Consider the following 19,122-nt stretch of genomic DNA (forward strand, 5'->3'; position numbering starts at 1 on the left):
ACAGTTGATAGCATAAAAAACACATCAAATCTCAGGTATTTCTAGTATTACCAAAGAAACTCGTTTAAAAGCCTCAGCAATCAGACTTCCTTCAATTGCCAATTTTTTCCTTTTACCCCAAATATACAGGAAAAAAAGGACTTCTCAGCTGCATCAAAACTTACCTTTTATATTATTACTACTATATGAGATGAGTTCCAAGACTGCCAGGTCATGCCAGGATCTGTTCTGTTGTTCAGACTGGGAACTGTGTTAGGACTGCATATTGAATACTGTGAGAGTCTCACTTTAACAAACCCGTTGCTGTTGATTATCTCACACCGTAATGTGTAAAGAAGTAGGAGAAGGTGTTTTGAGGGGGCATTTTGTAGCTTCATCTGAATACAGCTGTTTAATGCCCCTGTTCTTCGTAGCGAGCTGGAACACTTCTGCTGCCATAAGACTGCCAGTCTTTTTTATTTTTCCACTCCAAGTTCTTTAACAGAGAAATGCAAGAAAAATATCAGAGCAGAAGTTCTGTATGGCACAGATGTCTTTAATTTTGAAGTTTTGAGGTACGGTACTTAGACACTAATTATGTATTGCAGGTGTGTTCTGCCCTGTGCCATCTAATTTTCTAATAATCATTATCTGAAATAGATTTCTGAGTAAAATGTGTTACTGTTTCGTAGAATATCTACTCGGTGTCTATTCATATGCAAAAGTACATATGTAGGCAACAACAGTTGCTGTACTAGTACTGGAATTTAAATTGTATTTAAAATAATTTAGAGCCTTTGCTAAATAATATAGCTGAGTAGAGCTATAGACACATACCTTAAATTCACTGCTTTATTATCAGAGTTGCAGATTCGTCAGAAGATGTGATAAGCCTGCGCCCACCTCGCTTCTTTGGTGAAGATGGAGTTATTAGACCTTACAGATTAAGAGATGGAGCCGGAAGTCAAATGTTACAGGTGAAGAAAACAAAAATAATTTGATGTACATTTTAACTCATCATATGTTGAAATAAATATTTTACAGAATTTCCCTTTTCTTAAATTCCCTACCACCCCTTAGCTATTAACTCAATAGGCAAGGAGTTCCATTTAATTTCTTAGAGTTATGACCACTTCGGTGATTCTTTCTTCACTTTCTGTGATACAACTTTTGAGAAAGACACCATAATTTGTACCAGTATATCTGTAGAGGTTTGTGCAAGACACAGAGCATTTTGAAAGAAGAAAAGGTTTGTATGTTTAATTAAAAAGGTTTATGTCTTTAATTTTTATTTTTGATAAACAGTGATTATAAACACAAAGATACTTTTTTCAGTAATTTTATAATACGTATTTTAAACAGTGACATTTTAATCTCAATTTTATGTAAAACAGCATTTTAAACACACTTAAAATAGCTGTATTTATGTCATACTACAGCCATTGAAAGAACGTAAACAGTTTTGAAGCAGAATACTGTTTATATGAAGAGTGTGCTGAGCCGCAGTTATTGTTTAATTCAGCTGCCATTTAAGCAAATTTGACTCAGATATCAGTGGAAATAATCTGAACTGTTATGCAGCTTACAAAGTTTCTATTTTTTTTCTCTGTTAGAAACAAAACTGCGTTTTAGAAATACTCAAACATAAGAAATAAATTAGTAACTAGTGATTGCATGAATGTAAACAGAATGTTTAAAATACACATTGAAGGATTCACAGTGTGCCAGGGAAATGTTGGAGAATTCATACAGAAATAACCTTTTTGGAGAAGCAAATAAGAATGAAGTAGCCTTTGGAGAGGATTTTCAGACTATTTTGAGAATTGCCATGGCTGTTTGTTTCATGTTGAGTTCCAATCTGGTTGTTTCTGTTTCTTCTGCATTTCATTAGCATGTCCTTTGTTGTCTGGTAGAAGAGCATTGTCCTATCTGGGGCATATCAGCTATGTTCGCGATACCATTCACTGGTGATCTAGTTCAGCAGACTGTGAAGGTTCTTTGATAATAAATAGTATGCCTCTGCCTGTCTTCTAATGAGGTAGCTTTAAGCTGTGCTTTCCAATTCAAAGCTAGTGTTATAAAGCACTAGCACTGTTATATTACCTTAACTAGAGCATAGTTAGAAGCTACTACTGATGAAGGACATAAACTTACTTTCTAATCTTTCTCGTTTTTTTTTCGTAAGAAAACAAATTCCAAAACATCTCGTTTTCTGTTTTAAAGTGTACCACTAAAACAAATGCTAGCAAATCAACAGAGTCAGCTCTAATGTGCAGACTTCTCTAATGACTTTGCATCACTTTTGCTTCTTAAATTTTTACATGTTTGCATTTTGTTTGTTTTTTTTTTTTTTTTTTCTGAGAAACCTTTAAAAAATTCTGGAGTGTAGTATTTAATTCTAATTTGTCTCTGTTGTGTGGTTGAGTACAGTACCACCACCTTCCATTATCCAACATATGAAGGCATTACCTTCTGTAATGTCTGTCATGTTTTGTGATGGCAGCCACCACCTGAAAGTAGCTAAAGTTGAAAAATTGTATGTTTCATGTTAGTTTCCACTACTGACAATTCTAAGGCAGAACTACTCTTGAAGAAATGTTTTGGAAGCTCCAAACAAGATTGTAATGCTCCCTGTAGACAATCAAATCAGAAAATAATTAATTATGTATTTTTTTTTTCAGGCGTTAATTTCTTATATAGTATGTTTGATGTCGTAATCTTATTTTATCCTCAAGTGTACTAATGTTTTTGGTTCTTAATGTTTCTGATTCTAGAGCTATTTCTTTGTTTTGCATGAGACTCACTGTATTACATGTCCCCTATCTGAAGCAGTTTGAATAGCATAATATTTTCTTATGTGGGGAAAGAAGATTATTCTCCTCTTCTATATTATTTCTGTGCATACAGCTCTGGTGATTGGCCCCACTGCAGTCACTGCGTTGTAGCATTTTCAACAGATTACTAGATTAGATTGGAATAAAACTTCTTTTAGTGATTTAGAGATTGTATATGTTGATTAAAGGAAATAGGATATAAGTGATTTCGTGTGCTCATACTGTGTCCTAAACTAGGATGTCACTTCAGAATTTTTTTGTTTTCTGGGGTTTTATTTTGCTTTAATTAACAAATTTGCCAGACAAACTAATACTTCCAAACTAATACTTCTGCTTTCTTCTTCCCTTACCATGCTTTCAGAAAAGACAGGCCTACAGGGAATGGACTAAGACTCACAATAGTAGTGATGATGATGATGACAGTTAGGATGATATGGACTGTAACAGATATATATAGCCTTTGTCACGTTCTTTTGACCTTTAAGTATTAAATGTTGCTGCTATAATTCCTACTGAGAAATTGGGGTTGTCTGATATTAAATTCTTATTTTTGAAACTGTGCAAAAAAAAAATGTGGGGAAATAAACTGTATGATGATGAGTGCTAGGCAAAGGAACAAAGAATATAATAAAAATAGTCTTACAGGTAAAACTGGATATTAGGTGAAAATAGTATTGAATAATATGAAGAAATAGTAATACTTAGAGTTTATTTCCAGATATGTTTCTATCAAGTGTATTTAATGTTTTTGCATTTACGTAAGTGTTTCACAGGTTTTATAATTTGCTAGATGGAATGCCTTTAAATGTGTTTAGTAAAACTTTACTGAGTTGTACAGTCATTATTGGTGTTAAAATGCTGTTTGACTGTTTTATTTATTTTATATTTCAAAAGTGTTTTGTCTGCTTTTCTTTTTAACAATAAACACATCTAAAGTATATCTAAAATGGATTCATCTTTTCTGTTCCAACATTGTTTCTCATGGTTCCTGAACTAGATTATGTAAAAACACTAAATGGCCTATGAAAGTATTTGAAAGATAAAATAGTATATTTTGAAAGGAACGCTTAATATAAACCTTTAATTTTTCATTTATAATTTGTTTTACCATAATTTTTAAATACTTATTTTGTGTATCCTTTGGAATTCTTAGATGTGTGAAATAACGGTTTATTTAATTATTTTATATTGTGACCATAAATTACTTGGTTCTTAAATCAGTATTTTTGTTTTCATAGCAACAAAGAAAGTAAAAAAAACCACCCCATAACTAAACCCTATGTAAAATCATGGACAGCTGAAGAAAATACCAGTACTTTTACAAGGCTCTGTGTAGTAGAACATACGTAACATGCAAAAGTATTTAGTTCTTTATTTACCTAGACACAGGGAAAAAAAAAACCCAACACTGAACCACTATAATTCTGCATTGTAAATTCTACAATATAGCTTTACAAGTTACTTGTTTCTTTAAAAATTGTTTTATTCTGTATTCACTGGAATGCTGGCACACTTTTCTCATTCTTTTTTGTGGTTTGTTGCTAAATTTAGATTTTGTGTGGCATTTTAAAGATGTCTTGCAATAGATATTTATGTATGGATAAGTGCGGTAGTAAGAATTAACTCTTTTGCCAACATCTGAAGAATTAGAATTGCTCTAAAGCAATAAGAGCTTCTGAAATGTTTGCATAGTTACCAAAGGTGATGTCATGTCCTTCATTGTCTATTGTCTTCCAGTTATCAAAATTCTGAGGGAAGAACCATTAAAATCCATAAGATTGCGTATTCTGGCTCTGTGCCTTCAAAAGGTGCTGTACAGTCTGATCTCCTGGGCAATGAGCCAAGAAATATATGCCTGTAATCTCCCAGATAAAAGAGGGGACAAACTCAACTCGAGAGCTTGTTTTAGCTGAAACTACTGATGCTTAAGGTTGCTACAGATCATGTATTGATACCTATTTTGTAATACTGTCATCTGAAAAGGATGTCTTGCAGAAGTTGTTGAAAGAGTGTATTGCAATTTGTTACTGACTGAAACTGTGTGGGAAAGATTTTGAATATTTCAGACACAAATAGTTCTCAAGTATTTCTTTGAAGAATGTAGGAAATTATTTTGGTCTTCAGTCCTGAAAAAAGACATGTCATGCCTGAAAGCTGAGGAAATTGTTACGTACAATTTCATGGAAGGGTTACTGCTGCATTTTATTAACTTTACTGGGTTTTGGGAGCTTTGAATATGTTACCTGACATTTTGTTTTTCTATTTTGGCTTTTTAGTGCAACTTCTTTTTTATCGTATAAACTTTTGGTTTTCTTCTATAATGACCTGACTTACAAGACAATGAATGTCAATTTTATAACAAAACGTATTTTTTTCTCATTCTAAAACAGCTTTAGAAAGAAATGCAATCATTTTTGATTGAAAAAGCATTGCTGCAAAAATAAGAATTTGATTTTTAGAAATAATACTTTTTTTCTATCAAATTGATTTTTTTTTTTTTTTTTTTTAACTTGTATTTCTACAAATCATTACAGAATGTGGAAGTAAAATTTAACATGAATGGTAGGACTTCTGGGTCAGGTATCACTAATTCAAGTTCCACTGCAATATATCTAAAAAGAGTTCTTTCTTTACTTGGTAGATTGAAAGGTTGTAGAATGCTAACTTAAAAAAAAAAATTTAAAAAAAGACAGTCCCCAGTGTCATTGGCAAATATGATTATATACCTTTGATTATTTTGTCTCTTTCATGGAGTATAGTTCTATTTTTGACGTTTTTATATTAATAAAAAATGTAGTAATTTTGTACAAGTATTTTATTTGTTTCTGTCTTGGGTCTAGCTTCCTCTGAATGTACATTGGGAAAGGAAATAATTTGGATTTAGGTAACAAAAAAATGTATCACTTAGGATATTAGGATTTAATTTCTCTCTAAGTCATGGAACCAAAACCTGTGGAAAGTATAATAGCGAAGTAGCTGAAACTGATGCACTTTAAGGCACCAAAAATGGGGAAAAAAAAAAAAAAAAAAAAAAAAAAAAATTATTTTCTTCAGGGATTTAAAGTAATATATCAAAAAATACAGACTATCTTTTCAAATGCTTTTTAAAAAATGTATTTTAATAGTTTAACTTTTGGGTGCGCAATTTTTTTCCTACTTTTTCACTGGTGAATTGAATTTGAAGTCCAGTACTATTGCTGAAGACTCCAGGACTAAGTGCCATCCTTTCAGCTCAGGTTGCTCAGGTTGGATTCAGCTTTTTCCAAGTGTTTAGTTTTACTCTTTTAGTGATTTGTATAATGGTAACTTGAATTTATATGCTTCCTCCTTGCTGAGGTGAAGAATTGGCTGTGCTTTTTATTTTTGGTGTTATCCAGTACATCCCTGTTGATGAGGGTTCTTTTTGTCTTTTTGTTTTCTCAGGAGACTCTGTAGACTTAAGTCAGTGCAGAGAGATGCTATAAACAGTTTCTGGGATCATTTAATAGACCGTTTATACCTTTGTGGTTATTAGTCATTTACAGAAGTTATAGACCTGCCAGAAATCACTGGTCTTTGCCCTGCCAGGGAATAAAGCTGAAAGATAGGCTAATCTCATGCTTATGAAAATAAGTCATTAACACTTGCACCATGAAGTCAGTGGAGTCCTCTGTGTCACAGCTCAGTGCCTACTCAAAACCAAAATAAATTCAAAACCTTTTTTTATTTTTAATTTGCCTTTATAGTGTATGAGTTTGTGAGGGCTCTTCTACAGTGTTGTGTAAGGTTGCTGCCCAACTATGCTGCCGTAGATGTAAGCTTGTAGAGAAGATAATCCTTCAAGGCCATGCTTCAATACTGTATCCTACTGTATTGGAGGTGTTCAGCTTTCTGTTCAGTGATCCTTTTTTGGTCATGAGGTAAGCTTCAGATCAGGTGGCAAGAATATTGGAATGGGTTGAACAGACCCTTGTTTCTTAGTATTCAAACTTCAGTCTGCCAGGAAGAACATCTGAGGAGTGGGAAAAGTGTGTCATACTCCTCCTTTCTCTCCTTCCCTCACCACCCTTGGGCTTGGGTTTAGATCAAAACATAAACATCCATTTTGTGAAGTACTCTGAAACTGAGGTTTCACTTTACAAAATTATAGGGACAAATTCTTTCCAAAGTTCAAAGTAACTTCATTTTTATTCTACATTGTCCTGACTCTTACCAGGCATCCATTCATGCATGCTATCTAGTTTGCTGCTCCCTTAATTGAGTCACAGCTGCCATTATCTATTCTCCTTTGGAAAACCTGTTGTGCCTAGGTTGAAGGAAAGAGCAGGATCCTTACCACTTAAATGTGCAACATTTGGATATTATTTCATAGCCATTGCCCACCACCAAATAGAAGACTTCTATATATGTACAGGAAGCTGGCTGAGACTAGCTAACACCAGTTGTTTCAGAAGAACATGGAAGCTTGTGTGGCTCAGTTTCATTTTAGCTTGTTTGTGATTAAAGCATAAGTGCTTATATATGGTGGAAAAGCAAGTAAATACTAGATGTGTCCTAGGCAAAGCATACACCAGCTTGTTTTCTGGCAGAGAATAGAAGAAAAAAAATTGAAATATTTTTCCATTTCCCTGCTGATACAGTAATCACTTCAGATGCTACAAATCAAATAACTTTGCTTGTATTGGCAGGAAACACAAAGAACATCTAGATGTGGTCATCAAAATGGAAGTGTAGATCAGTGTGGTTTCTCCATTCAGCTCATCAAATGAATTCTCTTGGTATTCAGATAAAAAATTGACCCAAGATAATTCTGCCAATCAGCATAGGCAAATTATATTTCTGTTGTGAAGCAGAAACTTTGTGTCCTAATTTTTACTGTCCTGCATACTGTGGCCTTAAATTGAAATCTTAAGCTTGGACACAAATTTCTGTTGATTTGAATAAAACCGCGTTGATTTCAGAGCTGCTTTTCAGCATGGGTGAATGGAATCTTGAATTCAGGCACTAGCACATCATGGGCAAAAGGTTTGCTTTTTATAGAATGATATTGCACATTAGGATAACTGGAATGAGGGAGTAGGCAATAAAGGATTAATGTTAGTTTTTATTAATAAAGGATGAGGAGAGAATTTTGCATAGCAGAAAAAGGAACATTTTACATGTTATTTCTTTCTTTGTTTAACAATTTTTCCCCTTTTTTCATACACATTCAAGCTAGATCTAACAAGTGACCTGGGTACTGCTTAGAATTATTAAATGTTTCTGTGGGGAAGACTGGATATGTAATTATACCAGGTTAGCCTGCTGAAATTAGCAATTCTACAGCTTTTGAAAAAGTCACCTTATAATTTGAACTGAAAGATACATTCAATATTGGAGTTTCTATCAACAACAGTGAATTGCATTCAGAACTCACACATTTGGATAGTAATCAGTTCATAAGAAAATACACTGGCAATCTAAAATCCACTTGAAAACTTCAAGTTAATCTGAACATCAAAGGAGAAGAGTAGCAGATTTATAACCACTTTTTAAGTAGTAACGGTCTTTACAGTATCTTTTTTTTTTACATGTCGTTTCTGTTGAGATGAGTTCAAGAAGGATATCAAACATTCAGACTTTTTTATCACACACACTACTAGTATTTTTTAGAACTATAACCAGAAGGATCATAGATTTTAAATTTTGTCCCCACTACCTACACTCTGCGCAGTTTTATTTCTAACTTTCTCAAAGGCCTCTATGCTTCCTCCTCAATAAATTAGGAGCATGTAGCGTGATTAGGAATCCTTCCAAATGCAGAGATGCCACTTTCAAGACACTGAGCATATTTGCATATCCATCTCTGTACAAATGATCACATCCACTGTTAGATTATTGCAGTGACATCTAAGCATTTGTACTACAGGTAAGAATAATTTGCAAAGGAGGGAATTTGTGCTCTGATTACTTCACGTTTTAGAGCTGCTGGAGCGTCTTTTTTGAATAGATTAATTCAATTTTCATGCCTAGTCAATTAACCATAACATATACTAAAGTTATTAAACCTTTTTTAATTAAAAATAAAAATCAGTATTTGTTTTCTTACAGTGGTGAAACTAATATTGAAAAAAACAATGATTGATCAATGTTAACTTTCATAGTTTTGTATCACCAAACAGCGGTCCAAGTTGCTATCTTTGTCCAAACAATTAATAGCTAAATACTGTAAAATTTAAATAACATATTTATGCATCTGTATTGAGGGATCAATTATATATCCTTTTATGTTTGACTTGTATAAGCCACTTTGGTTGCAGAGCGCAGTAGTGATCTTGCTATAAGAATGATCAGCAGTAAATTGGTGTATCCCTTTATGATGTATTTCCTAATGAATATGTGCAAGCGTAATGCTAAAAGGGATAAAGATTGTAATGAGGGGTAGAAATATCTAAAGGCAGAAAATTTAGAAGCAGTTAATGCTCAGCATAGATACAAACGTTACCTTTGCAAATGGACTGTGCGGGATTTTCCTGTGCCTTATTTCCCCGTTAATGTCTGTTGTCTACAAAACTGTAGAACGCAGATAACTTGAGTTTATGATCTTTGACTCATAGCCAACAATGAGGAGTAGTTAGCTCAGCGCTTAGCACATGCTAACAATATTTTTGTCCTGAGCAAATAACTTGTTTGTGAATCTTAGTAGAATGAAGTACATTTTGTGGAGTTTCGTGGACATTTAAATAGGTTTTGTTTAGGATTCCAACCTGTGTGATAGTTAAGTACTGTACTTCCATAATAATTTTTATAATTCTCAATTGATTATCAGTAAACCGAGTAAGTTACAGGGGAGTGACATGACTTATTGAAAATTAACTAGCAAGCTAATGAGAAGACAGAAAGAGGTAACCCTGCTCTTTTAAGTCCAACTCTAGCCTTACCTCAGTGCTTTGCAAAGCATAATAAAGTTATCTTCTGTGATGCAGGGGAGAGACTAGAGATCCTAATAAGGCTAAATTGCTAAACGCTTCTCCCCCACTATTGCTTCTGATAGACAAGAGATACTGGTCATACTTTGCAATATTTATAATGTGTTTGGTCAGTAAGAGAAATTGGTGGCATTGTCGCAGAGTCTTGCAGATTAAATGCAACGATGTGTATTTGCTACCTCTACTGAACCACCCTTGCTCTTTCCACACACATTATTTCCCTGAGTTCCTGTCAGCTTTCTCCTCCCTTTCTCTGTCTTTCTCGCTAGGCCACTAACACTGAAAATCCCTCAGGACACAGAACTAGACCAGTAGTGTGGTGTCTGGGTCAGATATCCTATCCATGCTGTATGCCCGTACAGTCTCCTCTGTCTTCTAATCATCCAGTGTGTTGTGTGCTGGAACATTGTAGAGGCTGCCTCAAGAGAGGATTTTTTTGGTTATTTAGTTATGTAGGTCCAAGCTCCTACTTCATGTGAGAGACAGGGAGAGACTCAAATCAGAGGCATGGCAACACGTAGACAAAGCCTGAATAGGAATTTCCAAAAATAAAATAATAATAATAAAAAAATCTCTTTTCCAAGCCCTTAATTCCTCATTTCTTCTGCCATTCTTCTTGCTGTATTCATCCTGCCCCTGACACTAGCTCTTGCAGAAATAAATTCAAGCAGTGACTTATATAGGTAGGCACATGATCAATAGCTGTGATTTTGTAACCCAACAGAGTTGGGGAGAGAGAAATAATCCAAGCTTCCTGAGAGCTTTGTGGAAAGCTCTCTTTTGAGAACTTCTTACTCAGATGTTCTTGCATTTTAGTCACTAAAGAATCAGCAACTTTGAGGGAAGGCATCATTTAAAAAAATCTGTTTGGGCAAGTGGAGCTATCCATGTGGCCAAATTTGAAGTTGTAGGGTATGCCTAATTAAATGTCTTTATCATTTTACAGTCGTGATGAATACTCATTAAATGGTTTTGCTATTTTAACTGCATTGAGAACTAACCTATATGTTTTTTAATATTGGCCTACATATCTGAAGCAATATGTTTGTGGTTAAGGATTTATTGAATCATACTGGTTTATACTAATTATTTTTGCTTCCAATTTGTAACAGATGGAAAGTATGCAAGCAGTCATGTTGCTATTCCCAACTAACATGCAGCAATCTTAATTTGATCACTAATTTAATCACTCATTGCTCGAGGTCAGAAATCCAATGGTTGCCCAGTCATGTTAAAGTTACAGAACCTCTGTTTTTAAAAATGATTAATCCGCTGTCATCAATATTTTAAACTTATCACCCATTAAAGAACATTCTGCTACAATACTCACAGCCATTGTAGGAAAAGATTAGGTAAATTCAGGGGAAAACAAAAGAATGTGGAGAAATGATAAGCATTACTTCAAGTGCATTATTAAGTCCCACTGTCTACATGATAGTGGGTTCTTGTATACAGTTAAGCATAGATTTATTCCCAGAATTAATTACTCCAATGTTTTGGAGGTGACTTGGCATAATTTAGGAAATTAATCCTTATTTCTTTTGTTGTTTCAGAATTGTATTAGTCAGCAGAAGTTTGGCATGTACTAAAAATATATAGAAAACTTACTTGAAATGTTTTCAGAAATTATATTGCTCCTTGCCAGTTTTGGTTAGGATTGATTTTTATTTGCATAGCTGCATTAACAGCAACCGAAAAATTCTGTGTAACTATGAACATTAGCTGTCACAGATCTGTTTGTTAGTCATATTCTGACTTTATTGAAATAGCCTTTTATTTAAAAGTATATGCTATGTGCTTTGTTGCAATTTATACTTTTGGGGGATAAATACATTTTAGAGCACAAAATTAGTACATGAATTTATACTAGCATAGTCAAAGCTACAAAACTTTTGTCTCTTTTAGAAAATTGAAAACGGAAGATTTGCAAAACTCAGATACATTGCACATGCTATGGTCAACAGTACAGACCTGTTAATGGTAACAAAAAGGTAAACAGTTTTGACTCTGAATAATAAGTACTTAAAATCATGTCATTTTGGATGTAGATAAAATAACGGGGAAGGCATGCTTAGTGTGCTGTTAACAGCCATGTTAAACAGTGGCATTATTCAGCACAAGAGTATGTTATTTTGAGTGCCATAGTAATTTCTCTATTTAAGGAGAGAAAAGGAATGTTAGTTTTATGATTTCTTTAGCTGAGAAAGATTTGTTATAAATCTGGTTAGGTTAAAGTCAATGGAACTGTGGGATTCACTTATAAATTAGCATAATTAAGGAAAAAAGGATATGACAGGAACAGAGTCAATAATGTCTAACAGTGGAGTATCAGGCATCCTTCTGAAATCAAAACTTGTACAACTTTTTGTAGAAATACAGCTAGAAGTAGTGTTATGGTTTTGCTATGAAACACAGTATTTTAAATATGTTAGAGGAACGTTCAAAAGTCACTCTTCTGGAAGGTATGCTGTATGGTTCTTACATATCATTAGATAAGAACTGTTTTGGAACAATGAATGACTTCACTAGAGCTAGGGTAACTTGATAACTTTCCAGTATTTTTACATTAATTTTTAAATTATTAATTTTATTTTCTGGTGTCTAGTGGTGTCTTATTTGTGACAAAAGGGACATTTGGACAGCTGACATGTGAATGGCAATACACTTATGATGAATTTACCAAAGAACCATTCATCGTTGATGGCAGAAGGTTGCGCATTGAAGCCAAGGTATGTTAACCTCATCATGTTTTGGTTTCTTTTTGTGTTACTGTTTATAAAATTGAACTTTGAATTCCTGATCTCTCTTCTTTGAATTCTTGATCTCTCTTCTAGTTGATAATGCACTCAGAGAAGGGATTTGAAATTTGGCATGGGCAAACTCCTCAGATAACTAGCTTCTGACTGTTCTAAGCAGAATGGTGACTTGGTGTTTGCAGATGAAATTATTCCTTGAGCCCTGGGAATTTTTTGTTTATATGTGCCAGCTTGTGGTGTATTCATAGTTTGGAAAACGGTGATACAACAAAACTTTCTCAGACAGTTGCAGAATATTTTCATTACACATTCTGGCACTGTGGGAATATGCCAATATGTGGAAATCTACCTTGTTGCAGTCCCAAAGATTCAAATATATCAGAGCAATACATGTGCTATGCTTCAAGGATTGTTTTTGCATTTCCTAGTAATCAAATTCTTCAAAAGTATACGTTGTTAATATCTTTATAAAAACTGTAATGACCTATGTTTATCCCTTTCAATGCAAGCTGAAGAATGTTGCTCTCAGTTGCAATTTTTGCTTTAAAAAATCTCCAAACTTTCTTTCCCTGGTAAACTGGCCAAGGGCATAAGGAGAAAGATGACCACTGATGACCAAGTATACTTACAGAGGCAAAGTTCCTTAAAAAACAGGATTCTTAAATTTTTTTTGAGATGGTAACTGGATTTAATTTCAATCAATAAATTTACCTGCCAGTGTTTTGTTTTATTTCTGTTTTTAATAAGCTTCATGTGTGTAATTACACATCTTGGTTGTCAGGACAGTCTTGACAGTGTACAAAGTCATTCAGTTTTTCACTCAGATTATTTGTTTCTATTGCAGAGAGCATGAAAGGCAGAGCCATATTGGTTTGGAATCCTCCAAACTGGATTTCTGACTGCAAGTGAACTTTTACAGGATGAAATAATTCTTAGAGTTTCTGCCATTTCAGACAATCCTGAATAGCATATCCATCTTTACCCCTATACAGCAGTCATTTCAGAGTCCATTCACATGTCTGCAGTATGCTCTTTATTGAAATCTATGGTTGAAAACTGTATTTTGCAAAGCACTGCTTACATTTTATTTCTGAAGCCTAAGTTGCTGTTTTCACTATCTAAGACCAATACTTGCAAGTCAGTATTGGTGGAATGTCTGCCCAGGTAATGACTTGAAGGAGAATGAGAAATTGTAGCCTTAGGGAGTACTGGATTTTGTTACTACACATACTCCATTATCTGCTTCCATTCCTACACTTTTTTAGTCCAATCTCCAGGGACTCCATGGTAAAAAGGGAAGTCTGTTATTTCTGGAGTGTTCCGCTCCATTGTGCTTTCATACAGCAAATGAAGTTTCTCAGGGTGTGTGCATGTGATGTGAACATATTCAGATTAGTGTAATAGGTACATTTTGCTGTCTGAACCATATAGCTGCCTTAATGGTAAATAACTTCTTAGTCATAAAGTTTGAAGGAATTCAATTTTGAATTACTTTTTTTTTTTTTTTTTTTTTTTTTTAGGAACGAGTTAAGTCTGTGTTCCATGCCAAAGAATTTGGAAAAATTATTAATTTTAAAAGTCCAGAGGATGCTAAGGTAAAGTCAAAATACTATTACAATTATATTGTGCTAAATTTGGCTTAAAAAGTGAAACAGAAGTATTCTTAACCTGAAACTACTATGTATATTTAAAATTGAGTATTTTCACACAGCCATTACACAGATGGAAATGGCAATGATCTATTCAGTACTGAATTTCAAAAATACTCAATTCTAACACCAAACTTTTCCTTACGTAAATCTTTGGAATTTTAACTGTCTGTCAAATGGCTAATTTAATAGTACTGCTAACAAAAAATAAACAATCAAGAATGTGAATTAAAATAGTACTTTTTAATAGAACAAACGATATTTGTAAATACTCCTAATTTTATTCTCGGGGTAGGGTAGGGTGTCATTCCTCTGTTCCATAAAATAGTTTTGGTTGAAGAACGAAGAAAATCCCTAATAGAAACACAAATTGGTTATTTGATATATGATATTACTACTATTATACAGGTATTCTATGTGATCTCTTCCTTGTGGCATCACTAGTTTTCACTACAGCAGAGAGTAGGAGTGGTTCAGGTCTCCTACTAGAACTATCAAGTAGCCAGATTACGAAAGTTCTGCCTTGTTTTTATTAGTGTAGCTCATTATTTTCACAAAGAATAAATTAGCCTTACATATATTCACACCAGTGGGATATGGGATTACTACTTCAAACAGTCTGCGAAAGTTGCATCCTCTCATCAGTTTAAGTTGCTTTTGCATCTTCTCATGAGTTTAAGTTGCTTATGTCTTTATGAGGGTAGTTTCTAACCACAGCCGAGTGATATCTTTTGACTCCTACCTCAAAAAGCATTACAAATACTGTCAAGGTTTTTGAGGGCCCCGTGCTGCATTTGACTTGTCTGTACTCTTTGGAGATACTGAGCTCCTCTTTTTTTTCTTTTTGGCTGTGGTGGGGCAGGGGTGGCACTGAGGTCCAGTAGCCTGTGTGGGAAGGGAATCCCATCTATGCCCCAGCTAAATCAGGAACAATCCGGGGGTGAGCTTGTGATGGGGAGGAGGGGATCCTAAAGATCTGTAACATAGAACCTGATCCGGTAACAGAATCTGATGTAATAATAATCCACTCATCTTCCTGAAAGCATTATGCAGCTTTCTTATGGCAATCCCTTTGTATAACTTCATCTCCTACCCTACATTTCCATTTCACTGCCCCTTTTTTCCTTTCTCCTCCCTGCCCCCCCCCCCCGCTTTTTTTTTTAGACTCTTGGGAAACCAATTTCCCTTCTATGTTCAGTAAGTATGTGAATTTGAAATTCCTGAAAAGAAACCAAGTATAGTTAAAGAAAGCTTCTTTCTAAATAACTGTATTATCACATTGGTGCAACCTATTCTTGTCCTCTGTCTTTTGTTATCCTTGCTTCTCTGTTGTCATCTGTGATTTATCTAGAGTTGTAGGCTAATGCAGAGCATTAATAATCATGTGGGTGAAATGATGGTGTCAGTTATTTTAAAAAATATTATTCGTTGAAATACAGACCAGGAAACTAAAATATCAACCCATCCAGTTTAATTAGCTGTGGTATTCAATGTCAGATATTGGTTCTTAAATGCCTCCATTTTCATATGGGAAATTGGGGGTTTATAATCTACAGTAGAATTTTTAGCACTGTATTAAGACTCGGTTAGGAGGAGAGCAGGTAGTAAAGTGTCTGGCTAACCCAATCTAATTTTCACCTGCTTTGTATGGTTTCTACCAAGGAAATATTTTTCTTTTTTTCCTTTTCCTTCACACAGTGGATCCTTTCTAAACTGGAAGAAGTGAGAGAGAATCAGCCAAAATTGTAATGAATGGAGAAGCTCCAAGATACGAAGAACACTGAACAGCTACCTTTTAATTCCTCTTTAACAAGCAGAAGTATTTGAATATCGGCAACAAAAGCAAAAACAGGAGGGAAGGAAGATTTATGAAATTGTTTATTATGGTCACCACAGTCTATGGCTATATCACAAAAATAGATGACAAGTTAAAAAAATAATCTAGTGATGAAAAAAATTCTGCCAACTTTTGGCTTGTTTTCGTTGTTTTTTTTAATGCAAGAATTCCAGATTTCATTTTTTATAAATACAGTGTAAAATGAATTTGTTTTACCATTACATTTGATATTGAAATTGAACTCTGGAATAATTCTTATGATACTATTCAGAGCAAATCTTTCAGTTTTTATTTGATTCTGAAAATCAATAGTTTCTGTCTTAGTTTTCATATGACTTCAGGCTGTGTTGAAATTCAAATTTCTTTATCAAAGGAAATGTTAACTTAATAATCACTTGTCTTACAACTCAAAGTCTAAGAAGGAGGCTACTGACCAGGGAAGTCTAATTTAGATGATCACAGGACTGGCTGCTTAGTTAACTATTATTTTCTTTTTGTAAATGAATGGACCAGGTCACGATGAATTTACAATACAGTATCACTTTTAGTGTAAACTTTTTTTATATTCTACTCAAGGAAGCATTGCAGCACCTCTATCAATATTCACAGGAAAATATAACAGTTTACAAAAATGTGTAATGGGGAGAATTAATATATCTCTACACTAAAAATATTAACTAAAGCCTATTATTTTAAATAGAAGTTATTAACAGTCTTGCAACTCAAGGAGTTTATGGGGTTATAAATGCACTGTTGCATACCAAAAATAAATGCCTTGGATTACACAGTGTTGTGTGCTAAGCAAGTGACAAATAAAGTCAAATTTATATTAAATAATAAATATAATATTTCACAGTTGCTTTTATCAACTTTTCTTACCCAATGAAACTTTTTTGTTTCATATCCAGACAGCAGAACTTTAATAGAGAGAGCTTGAATGTGTGCAATTCTGCTTATTTCTTAGATGCAATAGTCATTGTTGACTGGCTGTTTACTGCAGTTGATATAAAAAGTGCAGGAAATAGTACAGTGTTACATGAAGGTTTCCATAAATTCCCATATCAAAGTCTCCAAAATATCTGGTACATATAGTAAGTACCTGCTGCCAAAATATTATTTCTAAACAAATGTTTGGAACATTTATAGGTAGAGGATTTAATTCTGACATTGGTGGTGGTGCTTGAGATATCCAAATTGTCACATTATTGTAAAATCTAAAATTACTAGCATGCTAACCTACAATTGCAGTTCTTTGATTTACTGTAAGTCTTGTCTTTGGTGTCGAGTAACCATTTAGCAGGTTACAGAATACATGTAATATTGTAATTTTTCCCGTAAATTGTAAATTTAATCAAAAGATTATAAGAGAATTCCAAACTATGAAAATGACTGTGTTACTCCACTTGTTTGTACACCAAGCACGTACCAAGAGTATTAACTCAGGTTATAATCATGCCAAACTAAGAGAATACTTTGCCTTAGATAAGTAGTGTTATTAGGTGCACTGAGTACCATTCTGTATCTGTAATTTGTTTTTCATCTATCACTTTTCATATTAAGGCATGATAGTTCAATTAATAGCCTCATCATGATCTTGATTCTTGATTACTGTGTTAATTGTCATCTCCTCTCTCTATCCCCAGTATTTACTGAGTATCTGCTGCAACTTTCACTTCTAGTACCTCTTGCAAGTACTTTGTACATTCCCATTTGTGTAGTTTTCAATTTACCCTAAATATTTTCTCTTCACAGAGCCTCTATTTCAATTAATGTTATCTCCAGTTCTTAACTTTCTTACATTTATTTTGCCAACAAACTCCTGGTTCTCAAATCTCAGCTAGCTCTTCAGTAATTTTTGAGCAATTTAACCATTGATGTTGAAGGATTTATATTAAATATGCGTGTCTATGGTTAAGTTCATGTTTTGGAAAATGTAACAGTTCCCCCAAAATTGCATTTTTCCTAGAGAGTATAATATATTTTGATCTTCTGTGCTAACTAAAAGCCTTAACACAAGAAGTAAAACACTGGAAGTGTTCAAAAGTCAACATAGGACCTTTCCCCCACCTCCCTCCTTGTCTTCACTTGTAATGATAACATGATTTTCTATAGATCCCTTTTTCTAGTCAGTAAATTGTATCTTTTTCCTCTGTTTTTTCCTTATGCTTTCTCCATACAGTCATGAATGAATTTTGCCATTTCTTGGCAGACACCAGTTCTCTCTGTTTTAACTATAAATCAGCCTGGGGCAAGAAGAAAGGTATTCAGACTTATGCCATTGTGAAAGTTTGAGATGTCCACTCCACTGTGCCTCGTTCCTTATTGCAATATGCATTTTTTTTTTCAACAAGAATGCAGAATAGATATATTAATTTTTATTAAAAATGTACATGCAATTAGACAAGGGGATCTCAATAAAAAGTAAAATGTAGGCACTTAGGTCTGCCCACTGTGGTGTTTAAAAGTATACCATGGCCTTTACTGAAGCACTGAACAGTTTCTCTTCTAGATGACTGTTACCTAAACTTCATACCTTTGAGAAATGTCATTTGGGTTCTCAGTAGTAGTTTGTTAAGGGTTAGAATTACCTCTAAGAAATCAATGACAAACCAAACATAGAATCAAACATGCCAGACATTGCTAAAACATTTGTAACTCTAACTGTTTGCATCACTCTGTTCAGCTGCATGGCTTTGCATGGCATGACTCTCTTGGTTTCCACACTCCTCTCCCCCACCCCGGTCTCTTCGTCACCTTGAATAAAGTGAAACTGAATTTTATTTGGCTGGAATGTGATTATTATTTGTTTTCTTTATATACTGCTGTAATTAACAGGTAATACCATTACTCAGAATTTCGTAGGTAGAAATTGACAAATTAAATCAAATACTTGTCTCTGAGAACACAAGGTCAAGCTTCTGTTGCAGCCATCTCAGTGAAAGCAGGATACAGACTTTAGTCTTTACCTTCAGTTTATTATAAGGATAAATTTTTAAAAACTGGATTTACATGTATAAGCTCCCTTTAAAGTATTTTTTTTTCCTGTTGCCGCATTGAAGAAACATAGATGATGTTGCCAGATAACCAGATTCTTACAAAATCCTCTTTTTTTCCCAAAAA

General features: G+C 34.0%; 1 protein-coding gene across 5 annotated transcripts in view; it reads left to right on the forward strand.

Annotated features, from left to right (window-relative positions):
• The window catches only part of VPS13A (vacuolar protein sorting 13 homolog A), a 110,625-nt gene extending 91,842 nt beyond the window's left edge, over positions 1–18,783 (forward strand). For 2 of the 5 annotated variants that reach the window (XM_082336642.1, XM_082336643.1), the window contains exons 68-72: positions 842–956; positions 11,666–11,751; positions 12,366–12,489; positions 14,037–14,111; positions 15,864–18,782. In XM_082336642.1, the coding sequence (XP_082192768.1) occupies positions 842–956; positions 11,666–11,751; positions 12,366–12,489; positions 14,037–14,111; positions 15,864–15,914 (451 nt within the window). In that variant the 3' untranslated portion in view covers positions 15,915–18,782. Of the gene's footprint in view, positions 1–841; positions 957–3,174; positions 3,754–4,550; positions 4,744–11,665; positions 11,752–12,365; positions 12,490–14,036; positions 14,112–15,863 lie in introns of those variants that run through there. The other 3 variants (XM_082336646.1, XM_082336645.1, XM_082336644.1) reach the window with 3 other exon arrangements.
• The last annotated feature ends 339 nt before the right edge of the window (positions 18,784–19,122 follow it).

The sequence above is a fragment of the Platalea leucorodia genome (genome assembly GCF_965183815.1).
Source record: "Platalea leucorodia genome assembly, chromosome: Z".
In the NCBI taxonomy this organism is placed as follows: domain Eukaryota; kingdom Metazoa; phylum Chordata; class Aves; order Pelecaniformes; family Threskiornithidae; genus Platalea; species Platalea leucorodia.